The 23,006-nt window shown below is 45.1% G+C and overlaps 2 protein-coding genes across 2 annotated transcripts in view; both read right to left on the bottom strand.

Moving 5' to 3' along the window:
- Positions 1–8,361: 8,361 nt before the first annotated feature.
- Positions 8,362–23,006, bottom strand: part of LOC119222197 (deoxynucleoside triphosphate triphosphohydrolase SAMHD1-like) — a 122,767-nt gene continuing 108,122 nt past the window's right edge. The window contains exon 14 of the mRNA XM_062562134.1: positions 8,362–9,831. The gene's annotated coding sequence lies outside the window, so the exon portion shown is untranslated. The remainder of the gene's footprint in view (positions 9,832–23,006) is intronic.
- On the bottom strand, positions 9,742–18,978 carry LOC134133297 (deoxynucleoside triphosphate triphosphohydrolase SAMHD1-like). Its single transcript, XM_062566365.1, has 14 exons — positions 18,865–18,978; positions 15,177–15,337; positions 14,791–14,936; positions 14,628–14,698; positions 13,250–13,432; positions 12,680–12,768; positions 12,491–12,599; positions 12,007–12,098; positions 11,812–11,912; positions 11,029–11,165; positions 10,807–10,884; positions 10,616–10,720; positions 10,085–10,240; positions 9,742–9,831 (listed from the first exon to the last, which is right to left on the bottom strand). Exons 1-14 carry the CDS (start codon positions 18,892–18,894, stop codon positions 9,742–9,744), a joined length of 1,548 nt encoding a protein of 515 aa, XP_062422349.1. The 5' UTR covers positions 18,895–18,978.

The raw sequence follows: 23,006 nt of genomic DNA, 5'->3' as shown, positions 1-23,006 counted from the left end.
GCATCCTGTAAGAAAGTGTTTTGCGAGTCTACGCCAGGTCAAGTTGATAATTGGGCAGCACACAAAAGAGAATGTCAAGCACTCCCATGTATGACTACAAACACCGCTCCAAAGAAGGACAAAAGGGCAAAAAGGGCGCCATTGGTAGGAGGAAAACACATTGTTGATTGCTTCATCCAAGGCCAAAGTGTTCAGGCTCTGTGGGACTCAGGCTCCCAAGTGACCATAATTGATGAGAGATGGAAAGAAACACACCTGCCAAATGCAAGACTAAGAGGCATAACCGAAATTCTAGATACAACACAGACTTTTGACATACAGGCAGCAAATGGGGAGAGTATGCCATACACTGGTTGGGTCGAGGTAACTTTTAGATTAGCTTCAGGAGCTGCATCCAACACAGAAGTTATTGTCGCCACACTTGTAATGAAGGGTGGTAAGCTTGTCCAACCTATCATTGGGTCTAATGTGATTAGGATTATTATAGACAGTAAACTGAAACAGTCAAACACCACTGACAGGGAAGGGTTAAGTAGAACAGTAAGGGCAGCCTTTGTGGAACAGGTAACTGCTGCGGTAGAGCAAGTCAGCACCACACTAGGGGATGAGTATATCGTCAGGACAAAAAGGGGGAGGATTAACATACCAACACGCACATCAGTCAGAGTTGAGTGTCATGTAAACATGGATTCTCCACATGAAGACAACATATTTCTCTTCGAGCCAGATGTGAACTCCCGCTGGGCAGAGGGACTTGAACCATGTGACATGCTGGTGAAAGTGGATAAGGACAGAAAAAAACCCTCCATTAGTGTAAGCGTGCAGAATATTACAGACCATGACATGATGTTACCAGGGAAAACTGTAGTCGGGACTGTCCAGCAGGTCCAAACAGTCTACCCCGCCTCCATACTAGAGGGATCACGCCCTCCGCCTTCAGCTACAACAAATCACATCAGCGCTGAAAAGGATCTGACTACAGGCAATGTTTGGGATCCACCTGTGGATTTGGGCCACCTTAGTGAGCCAGAACGTGAGATAGTTAGTAAGATGTTACGAGAGGAGTGTGCATCCTTTTCAAGAACAGAGGATGATATCGGTTGTATTGGAAAACTTCAACTCAGCATTTCCCTGAAGGACACTGAGCCTGTCGCAAAAGCATACCTCTCGGTGCCTAAGCCACTTTATCGGGAAATGAAAGACTACTTGAATGACCTCATCGCTCAGGGTTGGGTGGAGAAGTCTAATTCACCGTATGCATCACCAGTCGTGTGCGTTCGAAAGAAGGATGGGAGTCTCGGACTGTGCATAGACTTTCGCGAAGTGAACAGAAGGACCCTCCCTGACCGCCAGCCTATCCCCAGAGTGCAAGACATAATAGATGGCCTCGGAGGAAACTCTTGGTTCTCTCTGTTAGATCAAGGGAAAGCGTACCATCAGGGCTTTATGCCGAAGGAGAGCAGACCCATAACCACTTTTGTCACACCATGAGGTTTTTATGAGTGGATCAGAATTCCCTTTGGCCTGATGAATGCCCCAGCTGCCTTTCAACGTTGTATGCAAGAGTGCTTGGAGGGGCTGAGGGATGAGATCTGTATCCCATATTTAGATGACACCTTGGTCTTCAGTAGAACCTTTGAGGAACACGTTGAGAATGTGAGAACAGTGCTACAGCGGCTACGGCAGTACGGGATAAAGTTGAAACCAAGCAAGTGTGTAGTGTTCAAGCGTGAGGTCCGCTACTTGGGGCGCATCGTGTCTGCTGAGGGTAGTAAGATGGATCCAGCTGATACTGCGGCTGTTAGGGCTCTAAAGGAAAAGAGGCCACGGACTGTGGGAGAATTGAGAGCAGTCATGGGGCTACTGAGCTATTACAGACAGTATATTAGAGACTTCTCCCGCATAGCCAACCCTCTTTATGCCCTAATGGAATTAGAGCCTGGCCCAGACAAGCAGAAAGACCGGAACACCAGGACAAAAGCAGTGAAAGGAAAGTTTAAAGGGACACCATCACACAAACCAATCACATGGACTGAAAAACATCAAGACATATTGGAGGGATTAATTGACTGCCTGGTTGAGCCACCAATACTTGGATTCCCAGACTTCAACAAATCGTTCATCCTACATACAGACGCTTCACAGCAAGGCTTGGGTGCAGTGCTATATCAAAAGCAGGAGAGTATGTAAGCTTTGTGTAATAGCCTATGCATCTCGAACACTGACAAAAGCAGAAAGACACTACCAACTACATTCAGGCAAACTTGAATTTCTGGCTTTGATGTGGGCCGTTACAGAGCGCTTTCGAGACTACCTAATCAGCTCATCTTGCACTGTGTATACGGACAACAACCCACTAACCTATGTGTTATCGACAGCCAAGCTGAACGCAACCGGACAGAGGTGGGTTGCTGAATTAGCCGATTTCGACATAACAATAAAATATCGCCCAGGCAGAGAAAATGGTGATGCGGATGGCCTTTCACGAATGCCCTGTGACATAGAGACAATGAATGAAGAGTGTTCAGAGGAAATGTCATATTTCCTCTTTTACAGGGGCGTAACAGATACAGAACAAAAATACAGAACCAAGCTCACGCTACCTTTACACACACTACAACCCGTACAGGACGCCACAGAGAGAGAACAAAAACAAATGCAATCACTTATATATCCTTTCGAGGGAAGGAATCCAGGTGCAGCCACTGACGAGTGGGTTTTGGCCAGGTCTCCAATCGGGGGTCAGCTGCTCCTGGAATCAATCACCTGAGGTTTGGAAAAACAGAACAAGCACACCAGACACAGAAACTGGGGAACGTAACAAAGGGCTATCCAATAAATCTCAGCAACATTCCAGAATGATGAACTTTAATAAAGCAATAAGGTATGAGGGACTGAACTGTATTGTCAAATAATGTAATAGTTTGCGGGTCTAGTTAGGCCTGACGCGCGGCTTTTATAATACGGTTAGCAGCAAAATTCTAAATAGTAAGTAGCTGCCTTTCAGCACAAAATAGTTGTAGCCACCAAACGTTGTGCATCACATTTCATCAGTCTTGAAAATTACGTACGTAATGTACGTTCATGTAAACGGAAATGGGTCCGGCACCGTCTTTCATTCATTCATCAATGAGATTAATGGATTTCATCAACCCGTATTATAATAGGTTTTATAATACGGGTTGATGAAATCCAGCGTTCTCATTGGTTGAGAGCGAGTCACTGGGGTGCATTATTGAGCGATAATGTACAGTTGCCGTTCACATTGAGCCGAGCGTTCACTGGCCACTAGAAGTAGGAGCGATGGTGGCGCATGGAGTAGTGTGGTGCACTGGGAGCCGCGCCGTTGGTGGTCCAAATCCCGGCAACGCTGGTGCCATGTCGCAGTGTCCCTGAGCAAGAAACCTGACCCCTAATTGCTCCCCTGGCAAAATGTAACGCATGGGTTATAATGCAATGTCGCTTTTGATAAAAGTGTCTGCTAAATGACATGTAGTGTAACAAGTTAGATTTTGCGCGACCGTTGGTCATCTTTTACATTGCATTATGTGTCATTTAGCTGATGCTTTTTATCCAAAGTGACTTACAATAAGTGCATTTCAACCATTAGGAAACAAACTCAGAAGAACAAGAAACAACAAAGTGCAATTTCATCAAATAAGTCTGATTTACAACTTGCTATAGATAAAAGCCATTATAAGTACAATTTAAGGTCTACAGTGTGTTAGTGTTTTAGTGGAGGTTTAGTCTGAAGAGGTGAGTCTTTAGTTTGAAGACATAAAGGCTCTCTGTGGTCCTTGTCAGGTTTTCCCCCACCGGAACAGACGCAATCACAGATAGAGTCAGTGAATAACCAAGGATTTATTTCTTTCGGGGACAAGCACGGAACAAATAAGTGACAGGGTGGTGATGGCGGTCCCGGATTCCAGGTGAGGTGCAGGAAAAAGGCTTGATCCTCGGGGAAGTGCCTAGATTGGAAAAAGAAGGACGGGACACTGGTCAGTGCGGTCTGTTCGCTATCATGGGCCAGAGCCGGCAGGCTGACTCACAAACAAGACTAACAATCCGGCAGGGATGAGACTTCAGGGCCGCTCCTAAGTACCTCCCCTGATTGGGAAGGCAGCACCAGGTGGGGGATGGTTGATGTCAAGCAGCTGGTCGCTGCTCTCACCTCAGTGCTGACGTCCGCCCCCCTCGAGCGCTGGTTGGTGCTGACCCACAAACACCTCACGAAGGCGACCTGACAGTCGTGATGTCATCACAGAGCTCCTTCCACCGTGTAGGAGCAGGACAGCAAAGAGTCGTGATCTAGTTGAGTGTTTTGCTTTCAGTGAGGGAGGAACAAGCAGCTTGATGTTGGGATGGAGGGTTTGACCATGTCCTGGATGGAGACTGGACCCCATCCATTCACAGCATGCTACGTGAGCACCAATGTTTTGAACTGGATGCAAGAAGCCACTGGTAACCAGTGAAGAGAGGAGGAGTGGAGGAGTGTGGGAGAACTTAGGAAGGTTAAAGACCAGTCGAGCTGCTGCATTCTGGATGAGCTGCAGAGGTGGAATGGAGCAGGGAGACCTGCCAGGAGAGAGTTACAATTGTTCAGGGCAAAGTCACAAGAGCTTGAATCAGTACCTGCGCCGCCTTCTGAGTGAGAAGGGGTCGTATTCTTCTGATGTTGTAGAGTGTGGACCTACAGGATCGTGTTGTCGCTGTGTTGTTGGGAGTCAAGGAGAGTTGGAGTCAAGTGTCACACCGAGGTTCATGGCAGTCAAAGTGGGCGTTAACACACAGTTGCTAAAGTTAACAGCCAGGTCCTGGGGAGAAGAATCTTTTCCCAGAAAGAGAAGTAGTTCAGTCTTCACGCACTGGTTCTGACAGCCAGCCTGTCGCCTCATAAGAGGACAGAGAGTCGAGAGAGGAGGACAGAGTTGAGAGGAAAGTCTCTGCGGCAGCGTTCAAATGTAAGAGTGAGAACGAGTCGGTAGAGGGGAGAGCTGATAGAACAAGGAGGGAGAGAATGTTACGCCCAACAGGTTCAAGTAGATGGTGCAGAGTTGTTACTCATAGAGAGTGGAAGAGAGTACGAGATCATTGATATTCAACCGCCTGCATCCAAACATTACCTCAGGAGTTGTATATACACTCAAAGTAAAAAAACGTTGCGGTCACTGAGTTGTTTACTCAACATGCAGCCGGTGCAACATGTTTTTATTGAATGCAGGTGCAAAAAAGTGACTTTTGGATGAAAGGTGCAATTCTTTGCGATTCATTATGTTCTTATGGGCCAAAAGAGTCGTCCCCTGGTGGACGTTGGAGGGAACGCAGGATGAAGGTCGATTAATGGTTGCTACGTGTTTCTTTGTCCTGATTAACGTCATTCCCAGCTCTTAATTATGATATATATTAAGATAATATCTTTTGCAATAAGCCTATGAAGACAGGCAGGATGTTGATATTCAAAGTGCATTAGTGCAACAGACTTTCAGAAAAGCTAACATCCAAATAGAATCTGACTAACGGATCAGTTTTAATTTGTTTATTTATTGTTGGGAAAATTCAAATAGGGATCAGTGTGAACAGAAGGTCGCAATAATTCAAACAATTCAGGGTGAGGACAGGAACTCGCGTTTTAAAGTTGTTTAGAAGTAAACAAAGTGTTTCCCCCCCATCTCCTCAAATCATCAGTGACGATATCGCTCCCTTTGATGAGGAGGTGACTGGTTGACAGCTGATGAAGCAAACGGGATGTTCTTGCTCATCGTTTCAATGATTTCACACCTGTGTCGAGTAACATTTTGTTTTTTATGCTAAAGAAAAACAAGGTGATATGTCACAGACCAGAGTAAATGCTACTTCATTTAAAGTACATTTAAAACCCTTCATGTTCTCTTAAAATCTCCTGTATTGTTAATAAAATCAAATATTTTGGTAAGAACCATTTATTTTTATCATCAAAATATCAAACAATCTTGAAAGAGCAGCAGGAGACAGGCTTTAAGTCAATAAGTGCTCCTCTTACTGTAATGTAGTGATGAAGTTTCATGGTGACATCTGTCCTTTAATTCTTTGACCTGCAGTGTCTTCATCATGTTGGTCATGTGACTAGACATGCAGAAGTCTCCTTCAGGAGTTCTTACATCACCAAATTTCACAGCTTCCTCTCTGGACTCTGAAGGTTCTACAGACTCATCTATTCTACAAGGAGGAAATGTAGATTTCTTAAGCTTGTTGACAGTGTTTCATGATTCAAAGAGTCTGTTACGCTCCCTGGTGGCTCAAACTGGGGCGCAACATAAGAGCAACAGGTCGAGGCAAGTGAGGAGTTAAATCCAATACACAAAGCGTAACAAAAACAATTTATTTTACAAAAAGCAACACAGGTGTCAACAAGGACTGTCAGTGGCACCAAAGAAAAGAACATATACAGCCCCCCATTGACCAGTGCTTAGCACCTAAAATACAGTGGGTGGTGTGCACTCTAGCCTAGGGTATTAACAACAGGCACACCTACGTGTATGTAATATGTAAACCCCGGAGTCTCTTACCTGTCCTCATTGACCCTGTGCGCACAACAAAAAGAAGTGACTAAAAACACACAAGTAGGCTGTTACCAATGCAATTTTAACACAAAACAGTGCTCCTCAGAACGCGGACTATATGAAGGGGAATGATTGATGGGAGATCTGGAACAGGTGTGGTGATTTGATGAGGGGAACCAGGTGTGCACATCTGTGAAGTGAGAGAATGGAAACAGAAGGGGGAGACAAAACAACAACACAAACCAACCACACAAAAAAAGAACACCATGGGCCTGTACCATGGTGTTAGTTCAACAAACTCAGGGTTCCAGGATTGGTTCAGAATTGACAAAACCAAACCAAAGCAATCAGGTTTTATTGATACCATGATGCCGCTTATCAACTCACTTTGTCAACCCAGGCTTTGATCCTTAAACGCTGATCACTCTGCGCGCGCACATAAGAGAGACGTCGGCACCGCACAACCAATCACGTTCGATATGGCGAGAGAGAGGGACATATATTCTTCTGAGGAAGAGCAAGAAATTATTCTTCATAAATATGAAGAATTTAAAAAAAAATTCAAGATCGCAGTAACACCGTCGCTGCTGCCAAAGCAAGAGAACAATGTTGGAGGAACATTGCTGATAGTGTTAATGTGTAAGTTAAAGTTATACAGGCGATTCATGTAAAATAATGATTTTAGGCTAAGCAAAAAGGTATTAAATGAAAAGAAAATGTGTTCTTGGCAGCAGATCAAGACAAAATATAAAAATATAATTCAAAGTGGTGAGTATTTAACACAACCTTTTATTATTTTGGTGAACATTTGATCACAAACACTTCTTTGCAGCAATTTCATTAAATCCTTCTTTTATGGACATGGTCGACAAATATCCAGGGAACACAATGAAGCTATTTATGTATCCCTGTCACATTTGTTATGTGAGTCTCAACAAGGTCGCAAAAGCAAGTTATTCCTTACGCGGAAAATCTATCTTTCATACAAATAAGTATCCGAAAAGTCAAGGGGATTTTGTCTGTCCCTAAAAACTCTACGAAGTGCTCTTCTAACAATTTGCGCTGAGATGTCCACAAGATTTGGAAGAAAAGGTGAAGCCATTGCAATGATTGCAACAGAGAACTGATGCGGAATTAATTACGTCACCTATATGTTTCTTTGCTCACCGCTGATTGGTCAAACTTCTGACTTGAGATCTCGAATGCAGAACATTCGAGACAACCTGCCCCGGAGCAGGTTAGCCGTGCAGCGTAAAATACCATGGCAGCGAATACCGATTGAAGCTGAGCTACTTTCATAGTACCAAAAACCCAGGTTTGGTGGAAACTAAACGGAAACATAGCTGACTAGCCACCTAAACCAGCTTCATGGTACAGGCCCCAGATCTGTAGACCTATACCCATAGAGCATTTTACAGTCGTAAAGTGAAATCCTACATTCCCTCAGTAAACAACATGCATTTCATTCAATGTTCAGATTCATGATCTGGTTATGTATGAAAATGATCACATAGTTAATCAATAATTCCAAAATTGAATCTTTAAACATAGTATTTTTTTAAAAGTGACAGAGTAACAGTAATAATAATAACTATCTACTCCAATTAACTCAACATTTTTTTTTGGTTTGATGTTTTCTGCTTATTTGTATGAAACATTATTTTCATACGGATCAGTTATGCTCTGATCTGGGAGCGTGGCGCCGCCTGGTGTTCAACAAGGGTCATTAAACAGTGACAAGCTGAGAGGAACCCGTTTTATTTCTTTGAAGCACTACACACAGCATCTCTTAAGTATCCCTTTACACACATAGATATTGCTATTGTTTTTTTTTTTACATAATCGGCAAAATATAAAATAAGCCGTCAGAAAATGTTCATGAGATTACATTTTGATAAAATGGAAAAGATAAGTGAAAAACATTAGAAATAATGCTCATATCTTAAAGTTGAGCCACTCACAATAAACAACGTCACACAGATCTGAAAAATAAATCCACACACGTCAAAATCTGTTCACAGAACCGTTTGGCTGCCGAATTAATGAAGTCCTCACTACGACTAGTCGTAGAGGAACCTATTGTATTTCAAGGAATTATTATTATAATTATATATTATTTGGGTATAAAGAAATGTCTCTGTAACGCCCCCTAGAAATTTGACGCAATAGCCCAGTTCTTTCCCCCAAATACCTGATTGGCTGGAAGTCTGATGCACATCTGCTCTTATGCTCTACAAAAAAGTAAATCACGGCATTTAAATGCGCCGAATTAGATTTTCCGCCATTTTTTATTTGTCAAAAACATCGACTCCAAACTTCTTGCCCATTTCTCCTAAACACTGTGTCCGATTTTCACTGAATATTCTGTGGATTAATTGGTTCAATATCAACTGGTACCTTGTTTGTTGCATGTTGATCTCATTGTTTTTAGAAGATTTGGACCAACGAACTTGAGAGGTGTGGCTTAATCTGGCAAGACACATGTATCCCAAATGACTCGGCCTGCTCTCATCACATTAGTTGCATATTTACATATTCCACCCCAAACCTACCCTAATGTTTTATCATATTTGAAGACTAGGGGGCGCGGCAGTTAATCGATGAATATCTGCATTTTTAGCCTTTTTTTTTAGTCGTGAAAGACCAAACTCCTCCTAGAGATTAAACCTGATTCTTTTTCAATTTGGGCAGTGTGATACTGAAACCTTTGCCTTTAAAGCCTGCTCCTCACATGTTAATCTGATCCCTCTCAAATGTTGTCAGAAAACACTTAAGACCTTGATAATGTTAAAGGTAGATTTTGCAGAGCGTCGCTTCAATCAACGCCGACTCGAGGTCGCTTTGTCCGACGGCCGTTCTTGGCCTCGCTGGTAATCGTCTAAATATATAAGTATAATGTAATAGTAATAATATATGTTTTAAAAGTCGTGACAGAAGCCTCTTAAAGCAGAAAGAAAGGGAGCAGGATCTATTACACACACTCTCAAATAAAAACAATATTAAAAAGGATAAAACTAAGTGTTATAATAAAGAGTTTAAAAGCCCCCTGAATACCGCATCCTTCTTTTTGGTGCAAAGATATTATAATCCTTGCTGTGATCACCAACACCTCGTAGAAAGATATTCATCATATAGATTATGTTTGTGTGTCGGAGGGTTCTGTGCTCTATTTCTATTTCCTATCTTATTAAAAGCTGGCTTTCTACTCTACATTAGTACCAACTGGGTTTACTTCCTTCATGTCGTCCTGTTGGTCTTCAGGAGTCCCATCGGGGGCTTTTCTGTCTTCGTCCTGTGTGAGGAACAAAACAACAGATGACAATGAGGCTCAAAAGGGATCTGGGTTCAAATACGTGAAGTCCACTTCCACCGGATCAGACTTTTGGACACATTTCATGTATAATTCCTTCCCAATCCCATTCTTTATTTCCATCTTTAATCCCTCATGTCGTCTACTTTTATGTCTCTGGTTTCCACTGAGGACCAAAGGACCAGAGGAGTCGCCCCCCGCTGGTCACTAGACAGAAGTCATTTTCTCATATTACCTGAAGCATCTGGAATTTGTTGTCGGAGCACCACTGGGCAAAGTTTAGAGGCTCATCCTTGGAGTGATTGCTGTCGTTGTCGTCGTTGCTGTCATCCTTTTTGCAGTAAACTCTGATCAGCTGCTCGCTGAACTTCTCCGGGAGAAAGCCAGACACCTGGAGAGGAGGAGAAGCAGCTTAGTTTTGAGGACTCAGGTTAAAAGAGTCCACAGAGCTTCTGGGTAGTTTCCATGACAACAGTATCTTTGCTTTTTATTCTCTATTTGTTTTAACACCATATTTCCCCTCAGTTTGTATCAAGGAGCTCGTCATCGTTCAATCTGACAGCTGGAAGGTTGGAGGAGGGAAACTTTATGGCTCAATTAATGGAAACAGCACAAAAAGGTGCAGAATGTACACAGTATTCTTCATTTAACACAATAAAGTAGGAAGATGATTTAACTTGAAGCTCAATCGTCACTGGGAAGAGTTGAACATAAACATGAAGCCGGTCCTGAGATCTGAGGTCTGGGCTTCTCGTTCGGTTCTGACCTGATTCTTGCTGATCTTGAAGGCTTTGCTCGGTTTGTCCTTTTTGTAGAAGCGCACGCTGTCGATGGGGTTCTCGTCCTTCATCCCATAGTCAAAGTTGATGACCTAGAAGAGTGAGAAAGTCGTATTGAAGCCTGCAGACACATTGTAGAGCAGGGAGCACAGGGACGGATCAGATTAAAAAGACTCACATCAACAAAGAAGTCCCCACGATCCAGAACCGGAGGGACCTGTCGAGCCAGAGCAGCTTCCCAGCTCGCTTCCATCTCCTTTCAGAGGAGAAAGAGCAGGAGGTAAATTCTCTATCCAAACATGAACAAAGACACTTCCAAAGCCTTTCATTGTTAAACATTTACTGTTTCCAGCTTCTCCAAAGTGAAATAACTGAATAGAACAGCTTTAATCGGACTGACTTCGAGGTTCACGCGTCGCGTCGGCTGAGCCTGGCCGATACATGCGTAGAGGCGTCGACCCACAACGGCTTGAAGAATGTTCCTTGACTCTTTCAGCTCATCGGAGGATGAGTTGAGTATTTGATTAAAGACGTCATCTAGTAAGAAAGAGGAGGGGGGGGGCAGTAAACACAGCACCTTTTTTTAATCTGACAAAGAAGGGATCAAAATAGATTAATATTATTTGACAGTTTGCGAGTGAAAAACATCAATTCACATCTTAAACAAGTGACTTATTAGTCTGCTCATGAGTTTTAGTTTGTAGCGAGAATTGTTTTGATAAAAATATAAAAAGCTGTTTAACAGGAGAACCTTCTGAAAACTTAGTTTGTTTCCACATTGCTGAGTAATTTGATTTATTTATTTGAGGGTTTTTTGTTTTTTCTACATGTTATATTTTAGTATCTATTTATGGCGTTTAAACATCTTATGAATAGAAAGTACGTTTGAAGATGACATATTAATGTAATAATTACACACAACTTTGTAACTAAAGAGAACCTCCGTTGGTCAGCTGTTAGCGGTGCTGCTGACATTGCTAGCTCCGCCTCCTGTCGATCTGATCACTGAGTGGTTGTTTACAATGTCACATGAGCAGAGATCATGAACACGGATCCCTCATAACATCATTTCACTGGATGATCAGCAGATAACGATTGTCCGTAATACTTCAATTCAATTTCTTCTTCAGATGTGAAAAATGTTTGAAAAGTGGGGGCGTGGAGCCGGCTTGTTTCTACTCACCTGTCACCTTGGTGTAGGCCTCCATGTCATCGATGGTAGCGGAGAGAGGGAGTTCGTTGAACAGAATGTGTCCTTCTGCTTTCAAAAAGGCCTCCGTGATCCTGAGAAAATCCCATCATCACTTTGTAAAAACGTAACACGCATGGGGGGGGGGGGGGGGGGGGAGTCATGAAGCGAAGACAACAAGCTCCTCACATAGTCTCCACGATGTTGGCCACTCTGTGCTGGTAGGCTCTCCGGTGGAGACAGTTCCTTGTGTGGAACATGTCATACAGATTTCCCACTTCCTGTTAAAAGAGACAACTGATGATCACAGAGGACGGAGGACAGAAGTTCTCAAAAAGAGACTCAAATGTGACATGAACGCACATTCAGTCTCTAGTTTCAAGTCTTATACGTCTTCTCAATACAGCATGATGATCATTGGACAATTATGGTCCATTTAGAGTCAAACAGACTATAAAGAAAGAGATGCTTTGGGGCGGAGCAACATGCTGATTGACAGGTCTTTACCAGAAAGGTATACGCGTTCCCTACCTCACTCGTTCAGTTGATTCGTTTTTTTTTGCTCAAAATACAGCTTGTGGTGGTGATAAACAGGTAAAGTTTGGGCGAATGTTTAAAGAGAGCAAGCTTCTCATTTTTAGCCGATTGTCTTTGTGTCTCTGGGTTTAAGCACCTTGTCTCTGAAGCAGATCTGCTCCTCCCCGTCTACCTTACACACTCTGGCGAACATCAGGCAGCGGCTATAGTCAAAGTTGTTCTTGATGCCCAGGTGGTAGCAGTCCCTGAGAATGAAGACACGTCGTGGTGAAAAGACGGTTGAAGTTAACAGGTCAATAAGGAACATTCAGGGTACAGGCCCCACCTGGCAAAGTAGTCCCACTTGTCCACATCGATGCTGTTTCTTTTGTTGGACACAATCTCATAGAGGAAGGACTTGTCTTCATGGCGGCGCTGGGGAGATGAGAGACCACAGTCAAGTCAACGTCAAGAATGAACAATCTGATCATTTTTCCACCTCTGCACTGCCTCATGCCCCATCTCCAGAGGAGATACCTTCAAGGTCCTCATCTGTCTTGTGTCATGGGTTCACAGTACTCTGTTCAGGAGTTTTCTATTCTCTTGTAGATGTAATCATTGTTTATTTTTCACCAACTAACCATTTGCAATCTGTTGTTATTTGCTTCAAGATAATCCCTATAGTAACTGATACTTATATCAATACTAGGTTTTTACTTCCATACTATAACGATTAACATAAAATATGTGATTCATCCATTAGTAATGTTGTATTCCAACCATCACTGAACGTGGTCATTGTGAGGTCACCCTTTTGGTTTGTGGACTAGTGTTTTTTAGAGTTTGTGTTTGGCATGTTTGTCATCTTGTTTTATTGGCTCTAGACCTCCAGACCAGAACGACTTATTTCGGCTACCTTCCACTCATCCGGATCCTTCAACCCATCTGGCTGCTTCTGGTCCTTCTGCCCAGCGATCAGTTCCTTGATGAAGTACAGGTCGTCGGGCAGCTCCAGGCCGTGCTCCTTCTTCTTCATCTCAGCCTCCAGATTGTTGACTTCCACCAGGTGCTCAAACATGTCCACGGAGGCCTTCTCATGCTGCAACAAATATTCACAAAAAGAAAATGGTCAGGATGTAAAAGTGAAAGCACGATGACTCGAATAGAAAGTAATCTCAGCTGAAAGGTGAGTAAATTTCACTGCGTGCATCATGGTTGTTATCTTGTACTTACTGTCGGGCCATGAAGTCAAATTACATCAATTATAGCAGATTATATCAAAAAGGGCTCTGTCAACTCAAAATCGATTATTAAAAGTGTTGGCAAAAAATGTCATTATCGAATCGTTGCGTGATTATGACGCCACTCGCTGAGATGAGGCTGTAGAGGAAGAGGAAGAAGAAGAGGAAAGAGCAGCGGCAGTTGAATCACGTGGGGCAGGCAGAGAAGTCGTCCAAGTGGTGGGAGCGTTTCCCACTAAATAAACAAGTGTGTTAAATGCAAATTATGCAAAATCAACATGGCATGGAACGGGAGCAACACGGTGATGATTCAAAAGCAACACCAACACCACGCTTTGCACCACAGGGGACCGGGCCTTCTGCTCGGCAGCGCAATGGATCAGTGTCCCTGGCCTCCTGATTTAATAAATATTGCTAAACTTTATTTTGCTTCCGTTTCTTATATCCATAAGTTAACATAGTAATAGCAAGGAGATAACATAACAACATTATTTAAAATTGTCCTCGTGGTCAGAGACCAGGTGAGGTGAGAGGATTTTTAAATCCCAGCAGATTTTGATGCAAACCGAGTCTTTAGGTGGAAGTGGAGCAGATAAAAGAACTTGAACAGATCTCAGGCCTTACAGACAGCAACAGGCAGAAGTCATTATCAGACCTTTCTGGTTGTTCAGGTTGTGCTTTTGTTGGAGCAGTGACGTCCTTTTAAAACTTGTAATCTCACCAGTTCAATTATAAAAGTTGTTTGTGTTCATCTCCTTGACTTGACGGACTTGTTCTGGTGAATCACAACGCAGGTTCAATCAACCAAGCTTACTTCCCACGAGACATGATAAAGCAGTCAGAGAACAGAATGTGGAAATGAGATTATATTTCTGACTGAAAAACAGCGTATTCTGCCTCCATTTATCCATTTGCTACAATATGTTTGATTCACATTAATGCTGCTTTAAAAGCTGTTATAATTTGTGACAAGTAAGAAAACAATGCAGGAAAGAACCCAATGCACAAGAAGTGATGCATAAACACTCAAATATAAGTCTCATTGTGTCCTACCTTCCACTTGTAACCTGGACGTGCTTTAGGGATAAACTTTTTGTCAAACATGTGGGAGAAAGGCCCGTGTCCTGGAGAGGAAGAGGATGTGATCAACACGCCATCCCTTCTGGTCCCAATAAGCCGCCATTAAGCCCCCCTCCAAACACTGAACTCAACTCACCGAGGTCGTGGCAGAGCCCGGCGATCTGCACGCAGAGGATGTCTCTGGGGGTGATGTCTCCGGGGGTGAATTCTCCGGGGGTGATCTTGAGCTCCAGCTGCCTCTGATGCAGAGCTCGGACCAGTTTTCCAGCCAGATGCGCCACCCTGAGGACGAGGACAAACACCAATGAGCTCCACCGGCTGAAGATGAAGAGACTCATCGGAGCGTTTGGTGAAACACGTTAGAAGTGTAATGTGAAGTTGTGTGACTCTTCATCTATTTGTGGGTCTACGGCCTTCCTCTCCTACAATAGTGATGACTAATAAATCCATTTTAGAGACTGCTCTATGAATGCAGTGATCGATGCCGGGTCAACAGACCAGTGCCCCTAGTGGAGGACATACCCGAGGGAGTGCTCGAAGCGGTTGTGGGAGGCTCCGGGGAAAACATAGTAGGCCCCCCCGAGCTGCTTGATGTGACGGAGCCTCTGGAACTGAGGCGTGTCGATGATTCTGACGAGCAGAGGGTCCATCTCCATGTGGCCGTGGATGGGATCGTTGAACACCTGCAAGAAGACACCAAGCAGCTGAGAGACGCGTCTATTAAAACAAGAACCAACCCAGCTGGAGTTCACTTTTTGACGTAACGTTAGGAAATATAATTCACTCAAATATCTACTGAAAGAAATGTTTTATATTATAATATTGTTACGTGACGTTGGTAGAGTTGCCACCTTCAATAAAGAAAAATAAGGGACGCTACAGCCGACGGAGGGATTCCTCCCACTCTCATCGGTGCTTTTGAAGCGGGATGCTGCATCGACCACAACTCACAACAAGGTAGTTTACTTACTAATTACTCAAGTATTCATTCAAAGCAGGACGCGCTATATATTTTATTCTCAAATACGGGCCGATTCCGTATTTTAAGGGACGGGTGGTACCCTAGACGTTGGTAACAGAGGCATGAAGGCAAATCAATGTCAAAACAGGAAAATCAAGCGTTGGAAGCTTGCAGCTCGTTGCTCGCTGGTGTCTCACCATGGTATCTGTACATTTCATTGGTTACAAACCTCGTCTCGGATGTTTTGTAGTATTGATGCATATTTCAAAAGCTTTCCACTGTGGAAACTTGTCTTTGTGAAGTCGGCCTACAGTTGTCGAGTACTATTTTCAATCCGGATTCAGAATCAGATTCGGCTTTATTTGTCTCTGGTTACACATTGCTCTCAGATATACAAATAGAAAAATTAAAAAGTACTATTTTTTATCTGGATTCTGTTGTGAGACGGAATTTTGCTTTGATTTTGAAAATAAATGTTGAAAATAGTTGAAAAAAAAATACTAAGAATCTCACCTTGCGTTGCTCCGTTTGTTTTGTTGTGTGATTATAAACTTTACACTTAGTGGTGTTTTATGGAGCAGGAGGAAGCACCATCAAGCTGAGGTAATATTACTGTTAAAATAGCCCGTAAATGCAAGTAAATAATAAAAGGTTCATTTGTAACCTTGCATACAGGTAAATAAATAAGTTCTCTTTTGTGTTTTTATTGACAACTGTCACGGTTTGGCTTCGCTTCCTGTTTTAGTTTGAAGTTTCATGTCTCTTGTGGTCCTGGGTTAACTTCACTTCCTGCCTTGTCTTGTGATTGCGTGATTGATTCCACCTGTGTCCAATCACCTGCACCTCCCTTGTGTATTTAAGCCCTGTGTGCCAGTTGTCCTTTGTTGCGTCATTGTCCATGTTACTCCTCGTTGGTGCATGTCCGTTGGCTTCTGTTGGTTTTTGTGCAGAATAAAAAGCACATTCTGAAGATCCTGCGTCTGAGTCCTGCCTGCTTCCGCCTGCACCAGCCCGATCCTTGTGACAGAATGACGCGACCAAAAGAGGACTCAGCAGGGTACAATTTTGAAAACCCTTTTTGGGGAACCCGTCTGGCCTTTGGTGGGCCACGCAGCGTGCAGCTGGCTGCCCGGCGTAATGCCAACCACGGCTCGCCAGCAGGCTCCGGGCAGCGCCCCGGTCACCGCCCTCGCCGCTCTCCAGATCCAGGTTGGGCCTCGCCGATGGAGGCCAGCGTCCAGCCCCCAGTCCTCAGCGCACGCTGGGAACAGGTGCTGGAGCTGGCCGCCCGCCTCCAGGCCAGGTACGACCCCTACACCCTGGACCTCCGCATTCGGCGGCAGCGACGGCGGCAGCGACGCCCGGCTCCGCCCGAACCAGCCCCAAGACCCACTCCCCCAGCTCCAAGACCCACGCCCCCAGCTCCAAGACCCACGCCCCCCAGAGTCCCGTCTCCGCCCGTTCCGGCCCCCAGAGTCCAGTCTCCGCCCGTTCCGGCTCCAAGACCCACGCCCCCCAGAGTCCCGTCTCCGCCCGTTCCGGCCCCCAGAGTCCAGTCTCCGCCCGTTCCGGCCCCCAGAGTCCGGTCTCCGCCCGTTCCGGCCCCCAGAGTCCGGCCTCCGCCCGTTCCGGCCCCCGCCCGTTCCGGCCCCCGCCCGTTCCGGCCCCCGCCCGTTCCGGCCTCCGCCCGTTTCGGCCCCCGCCCGTTCCGGCCCCCAGAGTCCGGCCTCCGCCCGTTCCGGCCCCCAGAGTCCGGTCTCCTGGCCCGTCCCCACGGCCCCTGATCGTGCCCCCTCCCTCCCATCCCTTGGTCCTCTCCCCCCCACCCCTGGGGGCCGTCTGGGATCCGGTCCTTGAGGGGGGGGTGGGGTCAGCGGCTGGGCCGCCGCAGCCGCACTGCTCGGCGCCCCCCTCCACGACGACGCCGCAGCCGCACAGCTCGGCGCCCCCCGCCACGACGACGCCGGAGCCGCACAGCTCGGCGCCCCCCGCCACGACGACGCCGGAGCCGCACAGCTCGGCGCCCCCCGCCACGACGACGCCGGAGCCGCACAGCTCGGCGCCCCCCTCCGCGGCGCCGCCGCAGCCGCACAGCTCAGCGCCCCCCGCCACGACGCAAGGCCGCCGACCCGGCAGACCCCCCGAGACCCTGAGGCCTGGCCGCCGACCCGGCAGACCCCCGAGACCCTGAGGCCCGGCCGCCGACCCGGCAGACCCCCCGAGACCCTGAGGCCCGGCCGCCGACCCGGCAGACCCCCCGAGACCCTGAGGCCCGGCCGCCGACCCGGCAGACCCCCCGAGACCCTGAGGCCCGGCCGCCGACCCGGCAGACCCCCCGAGACCCTGAGGCCCGGCCGCCGACCCGGCAGACCCCCCGAGACCCTGAGGCCCGGCCGCCGACCCGGCAGACCCCCCGAGACCCTGAGGCCCGGCCGCCGACCCGGCAGACCCCCCGAGACCCTGAGGCCCGGCCGCCACCCCGCCAGAACCCCCGAGACCCTGAGGCTCGGCCGGCCCCCCGAAGGACCCGACACATGGCCGCCATCACCCGGAGTTCCCCGCGCGGTCCAGGATCGTCGGGTCCCCACCCTCCCTCCCCTTGTCTGATTTTCTCCGGTTCTGCTCCCCTTTAGGACCGTCTGGAATTCGGTCCTTGAGGGGGGGGTTCTGTCACGGTTTGGCTTCGCTTCCTGTTTTAGTTTGAAGTTTCATGTCTCTTGTGGTCCTGGGTTAACTTCACTTCCTGCCTTGTCTTGTGATTGCGTGATTGATTCCACCTGTGTCCAATCACCTGCACCTCCCTTGTGTATTTAAGCCCTGTGTGCCAGTTGTCCTTTGTCGCGTCATTGTCCATGTTACTCCTCGTTGGTGCATGTCCGTTGGCTTCTGTTGGTTTTTGTGCAGAATAAAAAGCACATTCTGAAGATCCTGCGTCTCAGTCCTGCCTGCTTCCGCCTGCACCAGCCCGATCCTTGTGACAACAACATTGTTTTCCTCTGCCTTTAGATTGCATTATTACTTTTAGCTCAAAACACATTCTTCTCTCAGCCTGAAATATATCATGTCCGGAGGGGAGGCATATCTTTCTATTTTAAATTAAATAAGATTATCTTCTCCATCTCTACTTTATACATTTTTCGGGATTCAAGGCTCTTACTGTCAAGCGCAGAAGGTTGCTAAGCAACGGGAACAGCGGAGGTAAAGCTGATGATGCAGCCCAGGTAGCTGAGACACCTGTGCAGATGTTACCTTGCTCTGGTCGGATGGTGGGCTGGCCATGATGAACCGGGGAACCGGGCAGAAGGTTTGGTAAATCTGGTGAATGACAGCCGGTGAACCACAACAGCTGATCGGGACCGCGGCAAGAAGACACCCAGACCGGAGAGAAACACCGGTATTTATTCCCTCTCAAGGTGTGTCAAGCTCCGCTGACACGGTGACGTTTCCGGTAGAGGGTTTTCAAAATAAAACTTGATGCTTGAAAAAAGTGCAGTGTTTAACAAATATATTTTTTTCTTGATTCTCTTTTGACTTGTTCCATGAAACCAAAAACAGTCAAATTATATTATTACATGTTATAATTTTATTAGTGGAAATGTTTCATTTTTTTATTATTAAAAAAAAAAGTTTACCATGAGATGCGTTAAAATCCATACCTGCGTCTATTAAAGATGTAGACATATTTACCGATTTATCTAAAATTAAAATACATTTACTTCCGGTATTGTACATGCTGTTTAAAGCCAACTTGACATTGTCCATTGGCTTGGACAAGGAGGACGGACCCACAAGCAGCAGGGAGTAAAAGTTGAAATGTATGTCCCTTTCATCAAGCTCTTCAAAGATCTGATGTGTGAATTTGTTTCATTTTATTGAAAAGGGATTGTACACACATTTGCATTATTAGACAAAAAAACAAGTACGTTATCATGTTGGAGACAGGAGCACGTTGGATATATTTGGAAAAATGAATAAAGACAAGCCCGGATAAAACAGAAGAATGAACTGATATGACTCCATCAGTCTTCACTAAAGTAGACCCAGATCAGCTGTTTAGAGAAGTGTGTTGGGTCAAAGTTGGACTTCTTAAGAGAATGAAAGCGCCAAACATTTGAGCAGAGATTTTATCCTTTTTGACTTTGGAGCCGATCTTTTCATGTAGAAAGTGGCCTGGGGCCCATTTAAAAATGAAAACTGTTATGGCTTAATTAATTGATCTCACTCTTTGTATTCAATAACTAAATTAAATCCACTTACAGTTGAAAAAAAGTGAAAAAAAAATACTTTTTATTCATAATGTAATAATAAGACCAAAGGAAATACTAAAGGCAGAAACTTGTGTTTTCCACATATCTTATTTTCTGCAAAAATCCCCAGAAAAATTAAAAAGTTGTGTTTTGGGATAAGTGGGATAAGAGGTTGTCACAAAAGAGACAAGAAAGATATTCAAAAAATAATTCAAATGGATATTCAAAAAAATATTCAAATGTTTGAGCGACACACGCAACTCTCTTCCTGACAGATAATACTTGGGCGAGTCCAGGTCCATTTCACTGACGGATCCGTTCTCCACTGTCAAATAACGAGTTTCTCTCGGGAACAACTTTCGGCCTATGTAATCATTACATCATCATTGCGATCATTGGCCTCTCCTTGTAACGACACATATTCCAGACCCCTCTCTGAGGCATCTGTTTGCAACAATAAGTCTTTAGTAAAGTCAGGACTTCACACAACAGTGTTCATCCTGAAAGCAGAGTCTTCCTCCTCTCCTAGGAGTCATGCACCGCGTCATATCTGTGAGAGCAGCTGCACAAGAGGAATAGTTAGGCACAGATCCTCTATACCAACCTGACACTCCAAGAAATGACTTTAGCTGGGTCTTGGTCTGTGGAGGCGCTGAAGACCGAATGTTAAAGGAGCTCAGTCTATTCTGTTTGAGTTAGTGAGGTTTATCTCCCTCCGGAACAACTGATGACGCTCTTGGAGGTCGCTCTGCCAGTTGTTGTTTCGTTGCCTTGTGTAGCAAACATTTGATCGAGTCCACTGTTAAGCTTAAGAATCACTTTATTCTGTGGTGACACAAAACAGTTCCAATAACAACATGCTGGTTAGCGGTCAAAACCCTTTGCTCTTCCTCGGTCAAACACCTGATCCACAACCTAAATACCCAAGCTCATTAGTGTTTAGTGGAACGCTGTTACATCCCTAAAGGGTCTAGGGGTGGAGGACGCAAACAATGTTAAATAAACTCGGGAGATCTTGACAGACAGGTAGTTAATGTACAAAACTCAAAAAAGCAACTCAAAACAATCTTCAAAAGGAAGACGACTTCCGCTTCTTTGGTTTGGTCTCCAACTGCTCACTGAACCCACCACCTCTCTGCCCACTCTGGCCTCCACTGCCACAACCACACCCAACTCTGGCTTGGCACTGCCATTTATCCTCTTTCTAATTCGCTAATCAGCTGCAGCTGCAGGAGTGACATCACCATGACACCTGAGTCACACACACACACACACACACACACAGGGAAACCACACAGCAAAAAAAAACACGGCACGTAATAACCGTCATGCTGTCCATGCTCAACAGAAATGGATCAAAGAAACCTGAAGAGGTTATCAACCTGAAATATCACTTAAGTCAGTAACGTTACAAACGTTGAGATTAAATAAACAAAAAAACTCAACTTTCTTTTCCCCTTGTTGTTTGATTATAAACTAACTTTACATTTCGATGTGTTTTATGGAGCAGGGGGAAGCGTCATCAAGAAAATAATTAAAGGTCCTTGCATACAAGTTAATAAATGTGTTTCCTGTATCTACGTCTGGAATAACTTGGATGCTATGTTGACACCAAAAGTTTAGTGTTTTGGCCATACTCTGTTTCCGTAGTAATGAAGCACCGGGTTTTTCTGGGTAATATTCGGGCGGGAACTCTCTTTCGTTTGGCTACCTCTGTAACATAACGTGATGTCTAAATAAACCGTTAACGCAAAGTCGTTGTCTGTGCTTATGTGGGTTAGACAAGCACCCGCGATAAAATAAAGACATAACAAGTACAACATCCTGGTAACGGTCCAAATCCTTTGCCCTGCCTTGCTCAAACACCTGACAAACCGTGTGAATCTACAAGCTAAATACTCAAGCTCATTAGTGACCGCCAAGGTGTGAACAAAAAAGGGAACACATTCCAACATCACCACCAAACACCGGGCCTTCATTGTTACAGGCAGGTAGACAAAACAATTTAAGCAATATGCAATTAATGAGCCAAAGAGGTTACTTTATGACCAAGCCCAGTACAGACAAATTTACATTGCAAAGACATCTGTGTTACTGGTTTTGTCACTTACAGAAAAGATCAGAGTGCCACAGCACATGCCTTCATCTTTTTCCATACTGGTCATTTGGCTCGAACGCTCCGGGTGGAAAAGATAGTTTACCCTTTTGCAGCAAAGCGTGCAAAACATTAGATACTGTTACGACAAACCAATGCATGTTTTATAAAGGACAACACAGCTTAGACTCATGTAAAGGTTTGAGAGGGAAGCCATACAAAAAAAAACATAGTTTCAGCTGTTTGAAGCATGGACATGTGAGCTGCAGAGAAAAGCTGTTATCCCAGGTGCTCTTTTATGCAGCCCACAATCCTGCACATGAAAAGACGAGATGATTCAATCAAACAGGAAAGCAGCTGACTACACAGACAACAGTTTGGGCTTTGCAGTCACTAATGCAATTGTATGTGTCATACCTGTAGGTCAAGCTTGTGTTTGTGTCGTCATCACGTCTGTTTTTGAACATCCTGTTTTATTTTGGTATCTAATTTTCTCGTTTCAGGTGCCTTGCCCTTCCTCATGTGTCTCCCGTTGATTGTCTTCCCTGATTCCTTATTGTGTCCACCTGTTCCCTCACCTCCCTCATGGATACTTATAGTCTGCGTCTGCCCTTGTCCTGTGCCAGTGTGTCTTGCATGTTCATGTATCCACACCCGCGTCATAGTTATTAAGGAAAAGAATTCTCATTTGTTACCTAACTGTTTGTGATCATTGTTAACTAGTAGAGTGTTGGAATAAATCTGTGTCAGTCAACACATCTCTGCATCCTTGTCCTTCCCTCATGCCACGTGTCTGACAGTATGTATGGAAAATAAAATGTGGAAGAACTATAAAAGAAGAAAAAAAACAGGAAGTATGGATTGCTTCATATTACAGACATTAATGAACCAACTTAAAGTGAGTGAAAGGAGAACCAGAATCTCGTTAACAATGATGGGTGACAAGAGGCCTATGGACACTCATGAGGTATGCAGCATGGAAGTCAGTGGCATGTTTGCAGACAATTTCATTGAGCTCCCAAACGCCTTCAGTAAATTGTATAATCATT

The sequence above is a fragment of the Pungitius pungitius genome, chromosome 1 (assembly GCF_949316345.1).
Source record: "Pungitius pungitius chromosome 1, fPunPun2.1, whole genome shotgun sequence".
NCBI lineage: Eukaryota > Metazoa > Chordata > Actinopteri > Perciformes > Gasterosteidae > Pungitius > Pungitius pungitius.
Note: the sequence above shows the minus strand (reverse complement) of the source record. Positions and strands in the feature narration are given on the sequence as shown.